We start from the raw sequence: 15,861 nt of genomic DNA on the forward strand, positions 1-15,861 counted from the left end.
GTGTCCTGGCCCCACTGATGGACCTCCTGATGGCACCTGGGTTTTTTGGACACTGTGACACAGAGTGTTGGACTGGATGGGCCATTAGCCTGATCCAATATGCTTTCTCTTATGTTCTTATGTCTGGGGCAGTGATGCTCTGTATTCTTGGTGCTTGGGAGGGGGGGCACAGTGGGAGGGCTTCTAGTGTCCTGCCCCACTGATGCCACCTGGGTTTTTTTGGGCACTGTGTGACACCGAGTGTTGGACTGGATGGGCCATTGGTCTGATCCAACATGGCTTCTCTTATGTTCTTATAGCCACTGTGTGACACAGAGTGTTGGACTGGATGGGCCATTGGCCTGATCCAACATGGCTTCTCTTATGTTCTTATGGCCACTGTGTGACACAGAGTGTTGGATTGGATGGGCCATTGGCCTGATCCAACATGGCTTCACTTATGTTCTTATGGCCACTGTGTGACACAGAGTGTTGGACTGGATGGGCCATTGGTCGGATCCAACATGGCTTCTCTTATGTTCTTATGACCAATGTGTGAGACAGAGTGTTGGACTGGATGGGCCATTGACCTGATCCAACATGGCTTCTTTTATGTTCTTATGACCAATGTGTGAGACAGAGTGTTGGACTGGATGGGCCATTGACCTGATCCAACATGGCTTCTCTTATGTTCTTACGGCCACTATTTGAGACAGAGTGTTGGACTGGATGGGCCATTGGCCTGATCAAATATGGCTTCTTTTATGTTCTTATGACCAATGTGTGACACAGAGTGTTGGACTGGATGGGCCATTGGCCTGATCCAACATGGCTTCTCTTATGTTAAAAGCTGGTCTATGCTGCGCCTCGACATGTGGCAGGGCACCTGGTTTTTCACCCTTGATTCCCACTGGAGGCTGAACACGCAAGGGCTGGCACGCACGCAGACTTCCCCCTCGAACCGACCGCAGTAGCCGGATGGAAAACCCGAGGCCCAGAAAACAGAGTGGGGTTTTCGTTTTTATATACAAGACACATTTATCCATTAAATTTAGAACACAGTACAAAAAAAACACTTCAACTAATTAATCTTACAATGCGGTTCATATCAATTACTGCTCTTATTCCTAATAATAAAGGGGGGCATTGTAGGAGGAGGGGGGAACTCCAGGTGTTGACTCCTTTGGATCCGCCGGGCGGTACTTTTTTTGGGGGGGGGGGAAGTGGGGAGAGGAGTAAAGGGAGTAGAAAAACGAAACCAAAAAAAAAGAAAGGCCCCTACGGCTGAACAGCTCGTAATCTGAATGAATGCAGAGAGAGAGAGAGAGAAAAAAAAGGGGGAAAAAAAGATACAAATTCTATATTACATACAATTGAGGGAGGGGGAAGGGAAGAGAGAGGGTGGCGGGGTGGGGGAGAACACCGAGCGCGGCCACGTGGGCCGTGCTCGCTGGGGCTTGCGAGGGCCAAGCCGAGGGTAAGGGAGCTCCTCCCCCGGGGGGGTCCTTCCTTCTTGGTTAGGTCGCTGTCTGTCGGTCGTCTGCTTCCGTCCGTCCGTCCGTCTCTTGGTTGAAGTGTGGAGCCGCCGCCGGGCCCCTTCAGTTGGCGCCCCAGTTGTAGCTGTTGTAGGCGGACTTGTTGGCCTGCGATTTCTGCGGGATGGAACTTCCCTGGCTGCGCTGGCCGGTGGCGCTCTTGGGGAGGGGGGGAGAAACGAAAAAGGGAGAGAGAGAGAGAGAAGAGGGGGGTTACTCAGGCTCTGCTATAGGGAAGGCAGCCCTACAGCCCCAAGGATCTAGGGAGGCGAGTCCTCAGCTGCTCTTTGGGAGCGCAACGAAGCTCCCAAACCTTACGAGGAGGTCCCTCAGCGGCTATTCTCTTCCCAACGTGTCGGCGTTCAAGGATTCTGCATTCGACAGAACTCATCTGCTAATTTTATTTACTCAAATCAAATTTATATCCTGCCCTCCCTGACGAGCTCAGGGCAGCTAACAGCAAGTAAAAAAACCGACATAAAATATTTTAAAAACTAGAATATGTGATAAAATCATTTCCACACATTTTATAAGTCATTAAAAGTCCCAAGAGGCATACTGTTGTTCTGGTTATTCTGATGTTTCTGGTTTCAATTATATTGGTTCAATGAGATGGTCGGTGCTGGAGAGTTAAGAGCCACCTCGCCTTAATTGTTGAAAACGAGCTTGAACAGCTTGGTCTTGCAGGCCCTGCAGAACTGTGGCAGGTCCCGTGGGGCCCTGATGTTTCCACGGAGGGTATTCCACAGAGCGGGGGCTATTGCCGAACACGCTCTGGCTCCGGTGGTGGGCAATCGAGCTTCTTTCGGTCCAGGGATCTTAAGAAGATTCTGGACCCCAAACATAGTGCTCTCTGAGGTACGTACGGGGAGAGGGGGTCCCGAATTGCGCTTGTACCGGCAGAAGGCATGGGGAAACAGATCTGCGGGATCCGACCTGCTATCTTATCCACCAAGTTTCAGTTTTGGAGACTGATGTGTTTGAACGCCAAACCCCAAGAGCTGTCGGTGCAGAGCAACAAGATTCTCTGTAATTGGCAACTTTGCACACGTGCAACTTTTAATTTGTCATTTCTATAACTGGGGTTCTGAAAAAAAGGAGGGAGTGGTGACCCGGGACAGCTTCTGCCCTGCCACAAATTAGATGATGATGAAGATATTGGATTTATATCCCGCCCTCCACTCTGAATCTCAGAGTCTCAGAGCGGCTCACAATCTCCCTTATCTTCCTACCCCACACCCTGTGAAGTGGGTGGAGCTGAGAGAGCTCTCACAGCAGCTGCCCTTTCAAGGACAGAGTCTCAGAGCGGCTCACAATCTCCTTTATCTTCCTCCCCCACAAAAGACACCCTGTGAAGTGGGTGGGGCTGAGAGAGCTCTCCCAGAGAAGCTGCCCTTTCAAGGACAACTCTTGCCAGAGCTATGGCTGACCCAAGGCCATTCCAGCTGCTGCAAGTGGAGGAGTGGGGAATCAAACCCGGTTCTCCCAGATAAGGGTCTGCCCTTTCAAGGACAACCTCTGCAACAGCTCTGGCTGACCCAAGGCCATTCCAACAGCTGCAAGAGGAGGAGTGGGGAATCAAACCCCATTCTCCCAGATTAGAGTCCACGCATTTAACCACTACACCAAACTGGCTCTCTTGTCTTGAAGGTGCTCCTGGACTCTGGCCCTTTTCTACTACTCCGGACAGCAGACTAACACGGCTGGCCCATCTTGGTTTATAACTGGGAAACCGTGATGCGAGCAATGTTCCCTCTAAGCTGCAGAAGCTTGTGAGCAAAAATTCTACTTTGCGAGCTCCTGGCATTCAAGCGGTGACCTTCCCGGAGCCCGTCTGGGGAGGGGGGATACAAGTGCAAATAATAAATAAATAAATTAGCGCACAGATTAATTTGCTCTGGGGCTGTTTTTCCTGAGCTGAGACAAAACATGTGTCGAGCGGCAGGCTAGAAATCTTGTGAGCTAGCTCACACTAATGCAGCTTAGAGGGAACACTGGATGTAAGGCAGAGATGCTCTGCCGGGTATTCGGTGGAGGACAGCGACGGGTGTTCCACCTGGCTGGCGCACCTGGTTTTTTTTCTCCTGGACTTCTTCTTTCTCCTGCCTCCCACCGCCCCCGCCCCAGCCAACGAGGCAGTGGCATATCTTAGGCAGTCTACTGTCATCACAGTGCTCAGAGATCTACCACTTTTTATTATACCAGGAACGTTATTTTACATTAATTATATCATGTTAATGTTTTTTTTTTTTAAATTTAAATTTGATTTCCAGCCCACCCTTCCCACAAAGCAGGCTCAGGGCGGGTTTCGTCAGAAATTCATGCCGACGATTAAAAACGAGCTAAAATGATCGCATACACAGCTAAAATTCCAGAGTAGTCTTAAAGCCAACTTACAAACCCTGCCTCGACAGGTCCATCGGATCCTGGCTCACTGGAATGGGGGGAGGGGCGCTAACAGCAGGGGAAGCCCCTTCGGTACCAACGCCGCACTTGTTCAGAGCGGCGGCAAGTGGTGGTGAGCAAAGGGGGCGGACTGAAGACTCTCCAATGGAGGGGCCATATAGACGGAAGGGGAAGTTGAATGGAGTGGCCTGGCCCCCTCCCCCCGTAGCAACTAGGGTTGCTAAGTCCCCCCCCCCAAGCCTCTGGCCACTCTAGGCGTTTCTGGGAAAACTCTATGGTTTTCCCGGACGCTCTAGCATTTTGGGATGGAAAATACTCTACGGTGCCTATTGTACCGTAGAGTTTTCCCTCCCAAATTGCTAGAGCGCCCGGGAAAACCATAGAGTTTCCCCTGGAAACGCCTAGAGTGGCCAGCGATATCGGGGGAGGTTCCGGTGGATTGGGAACCTCCTGGGCAGGAGAACCCCCCCACACACCTGGATCGGGCTAGCCTCAACTGTTGTGAGTGAGCGATTCGGCTGCTGTGTAAATCGTTTTGCTCTGGAGTCATCCATCCTTCCTGAGCGAAGACAAAACCGGGTGAGCCAGCTCACCCTTAACTCAGCTTAGAGGGAACACTGCTGGCAAGGGGCTAGTGGTCCATCCCAGCTTGTTTGTTCTTAACAGTCCTGATGGTGGAAAGGGCTGTCGAGACTCGTGGGCTTTTAAGGCGGATGCTGCCTGCCTCTGCGCAGTGACCCTGGCCTTCCACGGCAGCCTCTCATCCGAGTCCTGTCTGGGGCTGGCCCCGCTTAGCTTCTGAGAGATCAGGCCAGCCTGGGCCATCCAGGTCAGGGCAAAACTGTCCTAATTCTGTATATACTGTACTGTCCCTATTTCCATGTACCTTCCTCTCCTTATAACCTTTCGTTCCCTAGAGGCACAGCACTGATCCTTCAACAATCCCGTGACCACCCAAGATGGAGAATTTGTAGAATCACAGAGCTGGAAGGTGCCCCAGAGGCCATCTAGTCCAACCCCATGCTCCACGCAGGATCAGCCCAGAGCATCCCTGACAAGGGTTTGTCCAGCCGCTGTTTCAAGACTGCCAGGGAGGGGGAGCTCACCGCCTCTCCAGGTAGCTGATTTTGCCGAAGGACTACTCTGTAAAAAAGGTTTTCCTAACATCCAGCCGGTACCTTCCTGCCCTTAATTGAAACCCGTTCTTGTGAGTCGTCTCCTCTGCTGTCAATAGGCACAGCTCCTTGCCCTCCTCTAAGCGACAGCCCTTCAAATACTTCAAAAAGAAGAAGAAGATGATGATGATATTGGATTTATATCCCGCCCTCCACTCGGAAGAGTCTCAGAGCGGCTCACAATCTCCTTTACCTTCCTCCCCCACAACAGACACCCTGTGAGGTAGATGAAGATATTGGATTTATATCCCGCCCTTCACTCCGAAGAGTCTCAGAGCGGCTCACAATCTTCTTTTCCTTCCTCCCCCACAACAGACACCCTGTGAGGTAGATGAAGATATTGGATTTATATCCCGCCCTCCACTCCGAAGAATCTCAGAGCGGCTCGCAATCTCCTTTACCTTCCTCCCCCCACAACAGACACCCTGTGCAGTGGGTGGGGCTGGAGAGGGCTCTCACAGCAGCTGCCCTTTCAAGGACAACCTCTGCCAGAGCTATGGCTGACCCAAGGCCATGCTAGCAGGTGCAAGTGGAGGAGTGGGGAATCAAACCCGGTTCTCCTAGATAAGAGTCCGCACACTTAACCATTACACCAAACTGGCTCTCCAGAGAGCCATCGTGTCCCCCCTCAACCTCCTCTTCTCCAGATTGAACATTCCCAAGTCCCTCTGCCTTTCCTCCTAGGGCGTGGTCTCCAGGCCCCTGATCAGGCCTATAGCTACAGGGGGGGCCAGGCCACTCCATTCAACCTCCCCTTCCGTCTATATGGCCCCTCCATTGGAGGGCCTTCAATCTGCCCCCTCTGCTCATCGCCACTTGCCACCGCTCTGAACAAGTGTGGCACTGGTACTGAAGGGGCTTCAGATTGGCACGGGAGGGGGGGGGGGAGGAGAGAAGCCTACTTGTAGTCAGCTGGAAGGTTTAATGAATTGGGGGGGGGGGGCGGGCGGCTGTAGCTTTACTTGAGAAGCAGAGAAAATGTTTAGGCCGGCTTGGAGAAGGCATTTGTCTCTTTAAAGCATTCTTTAAGCCAAGTCAGCTGGTGGCTTGAAAATGAATTTACAGGTAAAATTGCTTTGTTTCAACCTCCCCCTATTTCCTTCCTCCTCCCCCCTTCCTGCCTACTTCCCTTCTCCATCTTCCTTCCTTCCTCCCCCTTCCACCTTCCTTCCTCCTCCATCTTCCATCCTTCCCCTTCCCTCCTTCCTCCTTTCTGCATCTTCCTTCCTTCCTCCCTTCCTTCCCCTTCCCTCCTCCCTCCCTTCCCCATACCTCCTTCCTTCCCCCTCCATCTTCCTTCCTTCCACCTTCCAAACAAAAAATGCTGCTGAGGGCCCCACCAAACAAGAAATCCTGGCTACGGCCCTTCCTCTGATCATCCTCGCCGCTCTCCTCTGCACCTGCTCCATTCTGCCCACATCCTTGTTGAAGTGAGGCCTCCAGAGCTGCACACAAGACTCCAGGCGTAGCCTGACCAATGCAGTGTACAGCGACAGTATGACATCTTGTGATTTGGGTGTTATGCCTCTGTTGATACACCCCAAAAGCGCATCAGCCTTTTAGGTTCGTCTGTATCCTCCCCACCCACATCTCTGTCTGGGGCCAGGGCTGACCGCTATCGGGCACCTGGGCCGGGCGAAAGACATGAGAGCATCTGAGAGGTTTCGTTTACCTGGTCTTCTTGCTGGCGTTGGAAGTACAGAATCGGCTGCAAATTTTTAGGAAGGTGGAGGCAGGCCGAGGATATGGAAAATATAAGGACACATTATGACGAAGCTCCTGGACCGGAGCGTGTGAGGGTTTGACTGCAGGGGCGTGACCTATCGAGGATGCCGGAAGAGACACGCTAATCCGGGCAGACTTGGGATGACTGAACCGCAAGGGGAGGGGGAACCCAGGAACTTCTAAACGATTAACCCTGGGGAGTCTTCATCTCATGTGCCAAGCTTGGTGCCATCGAATCATAGAGTTGGAAGAGGCCACGCGGGCCATCTAGTCCAACCCCCTGCTCAATGCAGGATCAGCCTAGAGCAGGGGTGGCCAAATGTGCTTAGTGTAAGAGCCACACAGAATAAAAGTCAGATGTTTGAGAGCCACAAGACAGGAATGAGGGAGGGAGGGAGGGGGACGGGGAAAGGAGGAAGGAAAGGAGGGGGAGAAAGGAAGGAAGGAAGATGGAGAAGGGAGGAAAGGAGGAAGCGAGGAAGGAAGGAAGGGAGGGAGGGGAGGGGGAGGGGAAGAGAGGAAGGAAAGGAAGGGGGGAAAGGAAGGAAGGAAGATGGAGAAGGGAGGGAAGGAGGAAGGGAGGAAGGAAGGGTGGGAAGGAGGGGAGGGGAAGAGAGGAAGGAAAGGAGGGGGAGAAAGGAAGGAAGAAAGGAAGATGGAGCAGGGAGGGAAGGAAGAAGGAAGAAAGGGGAAGGGAGGGAGGGAGGAAGGGAAGGAGGGGGAGGGGGAAGGGAGGAAGGAAAGAACGGGGAGAAAGGAAGGGAGGGAGGGAAGAAGGAAGGTGGAAGGGAGGGAGGAAGGGAGGCAGAGGAGGAAGGAAGGAGGTATGGGGAAGGGAGGGAGGAGGGAAGGAAGATGCAGAAGGGAGGGAGGAGGGAAGGGGAAGGACGGAAGATGGAGGAGGAAGGAAGGAAGATGGAGAAGGGAAGTAGGAAGGGAGGGGAGGAAGGAAATAGGGGGAGGTTGAAAAAAAGCAATTTTAACTGTCAATTCATTTCCAAGCCACCAGCTGGCTTGGCTTAAAGAAGCGCTTTAAAGAGACAAATGCCTTCTCCAAGCCGGCCAACAGGGCAGAGGGGGCTTGGAGAGCCACACAATATGTGTGAAAGAGCCACATGTGGCTCCTGAGCCACCGTTTGGCCACCCCTGGCCTCCAACATCCCTGACAAGAGTCCGTCCAGCTGCTGCTTCAAGACAGCAAGTGAGGGGGAGCTCCCCACCTCCCTAGGCAGCTGATTCCATAGTTGAACGACTCTTCCTGTAAGAAGGTTTTTCCTGATATCCAGCTGCTACCTCCCCACCGGTAATTCAGACCCGCGCTTGCGAGTCCTCTCCTCTGCGGCCAAGAGGAACAGCTCCCTGCCCTCCTCTACGTGACAGCCCTTCGAGACAGCCATCCTGACCCCCCCGCCCTCAACCTCCTCTCCTCCAGACTATATCTGCGCTATGGGATACAAACACATTTTTTGCCAGGGGAGGAGGGAGAGAGAAGAAGGGAGCCTGGAGACAAGCTGGCGTCTGAGAGAGGGGAGGGAACCGCCTGGAGTGAGGGGGGGCGGGGGAGTCCGCTTACCTGCCCGTCCTGCTGCAGGTGGTGGTGCAGGATCTGGGAGTGCGGCTGCTGATGCGGCGTCAGGATGTGCATGAACGGGGCCGGCGGGTACGCTGCAGCCGTGGCAGGGTTGATGGGACCACCGCTGCCCAGCGCCGACGGCAAATTGAAAGAGGCCGCTGGGGTCCCAGTGTGAAATCCCTGCTTCTCAAAGGACTGCTGTCGGGGGGCAGAGAGGATTTCATACAATCAGAGTGGGAAGGCACCTCCAAGGGTCATCTAGTCCAACCCCCTGCACAATGCGGGAAACTCACGAACACCTCCCCCTAAATTCACAGGATCCTCATTGCTGTCGGATGGCCATCCAGCCTCTGTTGGAAAACCTCCAAGGAAGGAGAGCCCACCGCCTCCTGAGGAAGCCTGTTCCGCTGAGGAACCACTCTGTCAGGAAGGTCACAGAATCATAGAGTTGGAAGGGACCTCTAGGGTCACCTAGTCCAACCCCCTGCACAATGCGGGAAACTCACAAACACCTCCCCCTAAATTCACAGGATCTTCCTTGCTGTCAGATGGCCATCCAGCCTCTGTTGAAAAACCTCCAAGGAAGGAGAGCCCACCACCTCCCGAGGAAGCCTGTTCCCACTGAGGAACCGCTCTAACAGTCAGGAAGTTATTCCTAATGTTGAGCCGGAAACTCTTCTGATTTAATTTCAACCTGTTGGTTCTGGTCCTTTCTTCTGGGGCCACAGAAAACAATTCCACACCATCCTCTAGATGACAGCCCTTCAAGTCCTTGAAGACGGTGATCATATCACCTCTCAGCTGCCTCCTCTCCAGGCTAAACATCCCCAGCTCCTTCAACCTTTCTTCACGGGACATGGTCTCCAGACCCCTCACCATCTTCGTCGCATGAGTTTTGAGTCTGCAAATCTTACTTAAGGACGGGAGAGGTGCTTTGCTGTATTAATGCAGAACCCGGCTAAGAATCTGAGCAGGCAGCTGGTGTCTGCCAATCGGAAACTGGTCAATGGCCTTGTCGAGTGTGGTCCCTCCCTCAGCAGGCCCTAAATCCAGTCCATAAATTAGATAATATAGCATCACGATCAAGAGCTATTCAGATACGAACCAAATGGCTACAAGAGGGCCGTAACAGTGAGTTGAAAGTCACTGTTCTACAAAAACGCTTCAAAGGGAAGATACAATGTGAAAGTGCCAAACTGGAATGCATCCACAAACTGAACATTCTGTGTCAACCTGGCTGAAACAGAGACTTTGTCCTCAGGGGTTCCAGTCTCCTGTAGCTCTACAGGACCCACTTTTTAGACTTTTAATTGGCTGTCCTGAATATGTTTTAACAAACAAACAGATATCAATTTAATTTCTGCAGATGGGCAGTAGATTTGAGGTGGAGAAGAGGATATACTTCTTTATGCAGAGTGTGATCAAAATATGAATGAAAAAAGGTTAAAACGCTTGGGGCTCCTTAGCCTGGAGAAATGTCGACTGCGGGGTGACATGATAGAGGTTTATAAGATTATGCGTGGGCTAGAGAAGGTAGAGAAAGAAGTACTTTTCTTCCTTTCTCACAATGAGAACTCATGGATATTCAATGAAATTGCTGAGCAGTCGGGTTAGAACGGATAAAAGGAAGTACTTCTTCAACCAAAGGGTGATTAACACATGGAATTCACTGCCACAGGAGGTGGTGGCGGCTACAAGCATAGCCAGCTTCAGGAGGGGATTGGATAAGCATATGGAGCAGAGGTCCATCAGCGGCTATTAGCCACAGCTTATCGTTGGAACTGTCTGTCTGGGGCAGTGATGCTCTGTATCCTTGGTGCTTGGGAAGGGGGGGAGGGGATAGTGTTCTGACCCCGCCAGTGGACTTCCTGATTGCACTTGGTTTTTTTGGCCACTGTGTGACACAGTGTTGGACTGCATGGGCCATTAGCCTGATCCAATATGGCTTCTCTTATGTCTGGGGCAGTGATGCTCTGTATTCTTGGTGCCTGGAGGGGCACAGTGGGAGGGCTTCTAGTATCCTGGCTCCACTGATGGACCTCCTGATGGCGCCTGGGTTTTTTGGCCACTGTATTGGACTGGATGGGCCACTGGCCTGATCCAACATGGCTTCTCTTATGTTCTTATGGCCACTGTGTGACACAGAGTGTTGGACTGGATGGGCCGCTGGCCGGATCCAACATGGCTTCTCTTTTATCTGGGGCAGTGATGCTCTGTATTCTTGGCGCTTGGGGGGGCACAGTGGGAGGGCTTCTAGTGTCTTTGCTCCAGTGATGGACCTCCTGATGGCACCTGGGTTTTTTGGCCACTGTGTGACACAGAGTGTTGGGACTGGATGGGCCATTGGCCTGATCCAACTTGGCTTCTCTTATGTTCTTATGGCCACTGTGTGACCCAGAGTGTTAGACTGGATGGGCCACTGGCCTGATCCAGCATGGCTTCTCTCATGTTCTTATGGCCACTGTGTGACCCAGAGTGTTAGACTGGATGGGCCACTGGCCTGATCCAGCATGGCTTCTCTTATGTTCCTATGGCCACAGTGTGAGACAGAGTGTTGGACTGGATGGGCCTTGGCCTGACCTAACATGGCTTCTCTTATATTCTTATGGCCATTGTGTGACCCAGAGTGTTGGACTGGATGGGCCACTGGCCTGATCCATCATGGCTTCTCTTATATTCTTATGGCCACTGTGTGACACAGAGTGTTGGAATGGATGGGCCACTGGCCTGATCCATCATGGCTTCTCTTATATTCTTATGGCCACTGTGTGACACAGAGTGTTGGACTGGATGGGCCACTGGCCTGATCCATCATGGCTTCTCTTATATTCTTATGGCCACTGTGTGACACAGAGTGTTGGAATGGATGGGCCACTGGCCTGATCCATCATGGCTTCTCTTATATTCTTATGGCCACTGTGTGACACAGAGTGTTGGACTGGATGGGCCACTGGCCTGATCCAGCACGGCTTCTCTTATATTCTTATGGCCACTGTGTGACACAGAGTGTTGGAATGGATGGGCCATTGGCCTGATCCATCATGGCTTCTCTTATATTCTTATGGCCACTGTGTGACACAGAGCGTTGGACTGGATGGACCACTGGCCTGATCGAGCACGGCTTCTCTTATATTCTTATGGCCACTGTGTGACACAGAGTGTTGGACTGGATGGACCACTGGCCTGATCCAGCACGGCTTCTCTTATATTCTTATGGCCACTGTGTGACAGAGTGTTGGACTGGATGGGCCATTGGCCTGATCCAACATGGCTTCTCTTATATTCTTATGGCCACTGTGTGACACAGAGTGTTGCACTGGATGGGCCACTGGCCTGATCCAGCATGGCTTCTCTTATATTCTTATGGCCACTGTGTGACACAGAGTGTTGGACTGGATGGACCACTGGCCTGATCCAGCACGGCTTCTCTTATATTCTTATGGCCACTGTGTGACAGAGTGTTGGACTGGATGGGCCATTGGCCTGATCCAACATGGCTTCTCTTATGTTCTTATGGCCACTGTGTGACACAGAGTGTTGCACTGGATGGGCCACTGGCCTGATCCAGCATGGCTTCTCTGATGTTCTTATGTGGACTTCAATGCCAGAGAATGTAGGCATAAACAGCTTCCATGGAGGATAGACTTATCAGTTGCTACTAGCTATTATGACTATGGTGATCTCCAGGGACTAGATGGGACCACTGGTCTGATTCAGCAGGGCTCTTATGCCCAGGAGACGTGACTGCAAAACCCTTTCTTTGCACCCAACTGCACACAGGGCAGGTGAACACATGAACATATGAAGCTGCCTTATACTGAATCAGACACTTGGTCCATCAAAGTCAGTATTGTCTTCTCAGACTGGCAGGGGCTCTCCAGGGTCTCAAGCTGAGGATTTTCACACCTATTTTCCTGGACCCTTTTTGGAGATGCCAGGGATTGAACCTGGGACCTTCTGCTTACCAAGCAGATGCTCTACCACTGAGCCACTGTCCCTCCCCAACGTGCACACCCCTTGCATGGTGCAACAGCCTCTGCCGCAATACTCACCTGTGTTTTGGAGTAGACCGAGCCAGAGATGTCGGGCACGCCCGTGTTACTGGATGTTACCGACACGCCTGAAGGGAAAAAACCCAGAGAAAGCAAGTGGGTCAGCAGCACCATATGGATGCAAGCCTGGCTGCCTTCTCTTGCCAAACTCCTGCCCGCCGTTACTGAGATGTGTGGAAACCGTCCCCCACCCCGCCCCGAGGACTGCTACTCCTTTGTGGCATCCACCCCAGGCTGTGGGGTCTGAATGTGCGACACAAGTTTCTAGCCATCATGAGGACTGGTTGCGGCTTGAAGACCATGCAAAACAGGCAGATATTTTACTGATTGAGTTTTATTATTTTGTAGATTTATATTTCCCACACCAGGCTCACAGCCAGTAGAGACATTAGAAACAAATAATTTGACACTTCCATTGAGGTAGAAAGGCTCAAAACCTTTTATAAGTGCATAAGCATCAATAAATCAACAATGCAATTACAAAACTTTAAAAGCACAGAGTCCCACAAAGAACAAGTCAATTTCACTGCATGACTCCGGGAAAATTCTCAGACCTTAATGGGTTGTAAAAATTCCCAAATAAATTTCCGACACTAAGTCTGTCTGCAAAACTCAGCTCCAAAAGGAAGCTTGCCTTCACGTGATCGCCAGCTCGAAATATCACATTTCGTTGAATGCAGCTTTTTTGAAAGCCGAATAAATATAACTTGCAATATCATACTATCTCTTGCACACGTCCATTTCTCACGGTATAATTCTCAAATGCCAGCTGCATTCAGCGAAACGTGGTATTTCAAGCTGGTGGATAGACTTCGTGTTGGAAATTTATTTGGGGTCACACAGTGGCCATAAGAATTTCTACAACTTATTAAGGACTGAGAATTCTTCCGGAGTCACGCGGTGAAACTGATTTGTTCTTTTATGGGACTCTGTGCTTTTAAAGTTTTGTTACTGCAATGTTGATTTATTAACACTTGCGCACTCATGAAAAGTTCTGAGCGTTTCTACGTGAACGGAAGTGTAAAATCATTTGTTTCAGGTGCAGTGGTTTTGTATTCTGCTCTCTACTGCACCGCCACTGTTCTCCTTGCTTAGTAGAGACAGTAGGGCAAATGGCTAAGTGAGAAAATGTAAAGCTAATTAGATTCCCACTGAAACCTTTCGTTTTCATAGCGAAGTCAAACAGAGAAAAGAAATCCAAAGATATAAAAACCTTCATCCTAAATACGTATCCCACATATGCCTTTGTTAGTATTATAACTACCTTAATTTCTACAAAAGCTTACATTCTGATTAAAACTTTGCTGGTCTTAAAGAAGAAGAAGAATTGCAGATTTATATCCCGCCCTTCTCCCTGAATCAGAGACTCAGAGCGGCTTACAATCTCCTATGTCTTCTCCCCTCACAACAGACACCCTGTGAGGTGGGTGGGGCTGAGAGGGCTCTCCCAGCAGCTGCCCTTTCAAGGACACGTCTGCGAGAGCTATGGCTGACCCAAGGCCATTCCAGCAGCTGCAGGTGGAGGAGTGGGGAATCAAACCCGGTTCTCCCGGATAAGAGTCCGCACACTTAACCACTACACCAAACTGGCTCTACTAGACTCTAAAGGTGCTACTAGACTCCTACTTTGCTCTATTGCTTCAGATCAACACAGCTGCCCACTTGGATCTATCCCTAAATATAACTGTAATGTTTCTAGATATAAAGCAATGTATTCAGGCCAATGCATTCCACAACCAACGCACCCCTCCCCACACACCCCTACCCCCAGGGTTTTTTTTTTCCTATAGCAGGAACTCTTTTGCATATTAGGCCACACACCCCTGATGTAGCCAGTCCTCCAAGAGCTTACAAGGCTCTTGTAAGGGAGGGACGGTGGCTCAGTGGTAGAGCATCTGCTTGGTAAGCAGAAGGTCCCAGGTTCAGTCTCCAGCATCTCCAACTAAAAAGGGTCCAGGCAAGTAGCTGTGAAAAACCACAGCTTGAGACCCTGGAGAGCCACTGCCAGTCTGAGTAGACAAGACTGACTTTGATGGACCGAGGGTCTGATTCAGTAGAAGGCAGCTTCGTATGTTCATAAGGCTCTTCTTACAGGGCCTAATGTAAGCTCTTGGAGGATTGGTTACATCAGGGGGGAGTGGCCTAATATCCAAAGGAGTTCCTACTACAAAAAAAGCCCCGCCTACCCCCGTTTCCCCACCTGCCTCCATGGAAAATGAGCACGCTGCCTGTCTTTTGTGCCAGTTGCAATACTGAAGCTTCCCCTCCTATCCACTCACATGCTTTCCATTCTAATGGTTACAGCTTGCTGAGGCAGGCCCTGGTGGAGACAGGCTGTGGCTCGGGAAGCCGGTGGCTGGAGATGGGGGAGCAGAGGCACCAGCTTCACTGCGACACCATCTCCGTGCATTGGGGTGGCCAACGGTAGCTCTCCGGATTTTTTTTGCCTACAAGTCCCATCGGCCCCAGCCGTTGGCCATGCTGGCTGGGGCTGATGGGAGTTGTAGGAAAAAAAAAAACACACCTGGAGAGCTACTGTTGCCACCCCTGCATTATTTATTTATTTATTTGTTCGATTTATATCCCGCCCTACCCCACCAAGGTATGGGCGGAGTATGGAGTTTTGACAACGTGGTTTAATGTAAAAAGAAACGTGCAAAAGAGGAATGAAGTGAGCCAAACTGAGGAGGCCCAAAAGTTTTTCAGCCTGAGGGTCACACGTGGGTCTCCGCCTGCTTTGGGGAACCTCCAAGCTGGGGACCTCCCCTTGCTGTTGCCAGCACTGAAAATAGGAAGAAGGGGAGAAGAGGAGGAGGAGGAGGAGATTAGATTTATACTCCGCCTTTCATTCAAAGTTTCAGAATGGTTTACAACAGGGATGTCAAGCGTGTGGCCCAGGGGCCGAATCAGGCCCCCGGAGGGCTTCCTATCAGGCCCCTGAGCAACTGGCTGCCATCTGCTTCCTTCTGCATCATGGCTTGCTTTGCCAGGCTTGCTCAACTGCACAGGAGCTACAGAGCAAAGCCTCTGGCTGAGGCTCCTCCCTTGGAGAGGAAGGGAAAGAGGGATAGCCTGTTTTGCCAGGCTCTCTCAATCGCACAGCAGAGCTACTGAGCCTCTTCCTTCTGTTGACTAAGGCTCCTCCCCTTCCTGGTCCCCTGGGGAAAGGAAAAAAGAGGCAGAGCTTCTTTTGCTCAGTTCCCTGGATTACACGGGAGAGATATAAAGAAAGCACCTTTAAGAGCAATGAGTGCTGTTTAAATGGTGTTAGTCTGTGTCCGTTCTAAAGTTTATATCTCAGCTACCTAGCATTACATTTTATGACATGCATGGTCCAGCCTGACAAGGTCCCATTTACGTCAGACCCGGACCTCATAACAATCGAGTTTGACACGCCTGATTTAAAATCTCTTTCC

The 15,861-nt window shown here is 51.2% G+C and overlaps 1 protein-coding gene across 1 annotated transcript in view; it reads right to left on the reverse strand.

The window, feature by feature from the left end:
- Window positions 1-981: 981 nt before the first annotated feature.
- UBAP2L (ubiquitin associated protein 2 like) overlaps window positions 982-15,861 on the reverse strand; it is a 113,238-nt gene continuing 98,358 nt past the window's right edge. The window contains 4 exon segments of the mRNA XM_060255476.1: window positions 982-1,673; window positions 6,768-6,803; window positions 8,394-8,591; window positions 12,446-12,513. Coding sequence (XP_060111459.1) covers window positions 1,578-1,673; window positions 6,768-6,803; window positions 8,394-8,591; window positions 12,446-12,513 — 398 coding nt within the window. The 3' untranslated portion in view covers window positions 982-1,577.

Source organism: Heteronotia binoei, chromosome 1 (genome assembly GCF_032191835.1).
Source record: "Heteronotia binoei isolate CCM8104 ecotype False Entrance Well chromosome 1, APGP_CSIRO_Hbin_v1, whole genome shotgun sequence".
Lineage (NCBI taxonomy): Eukaryota > Metazoa > Chordata > Lepidosauria > Squamata > Gekkonidae > Heteronotia > Heteronotia binoei.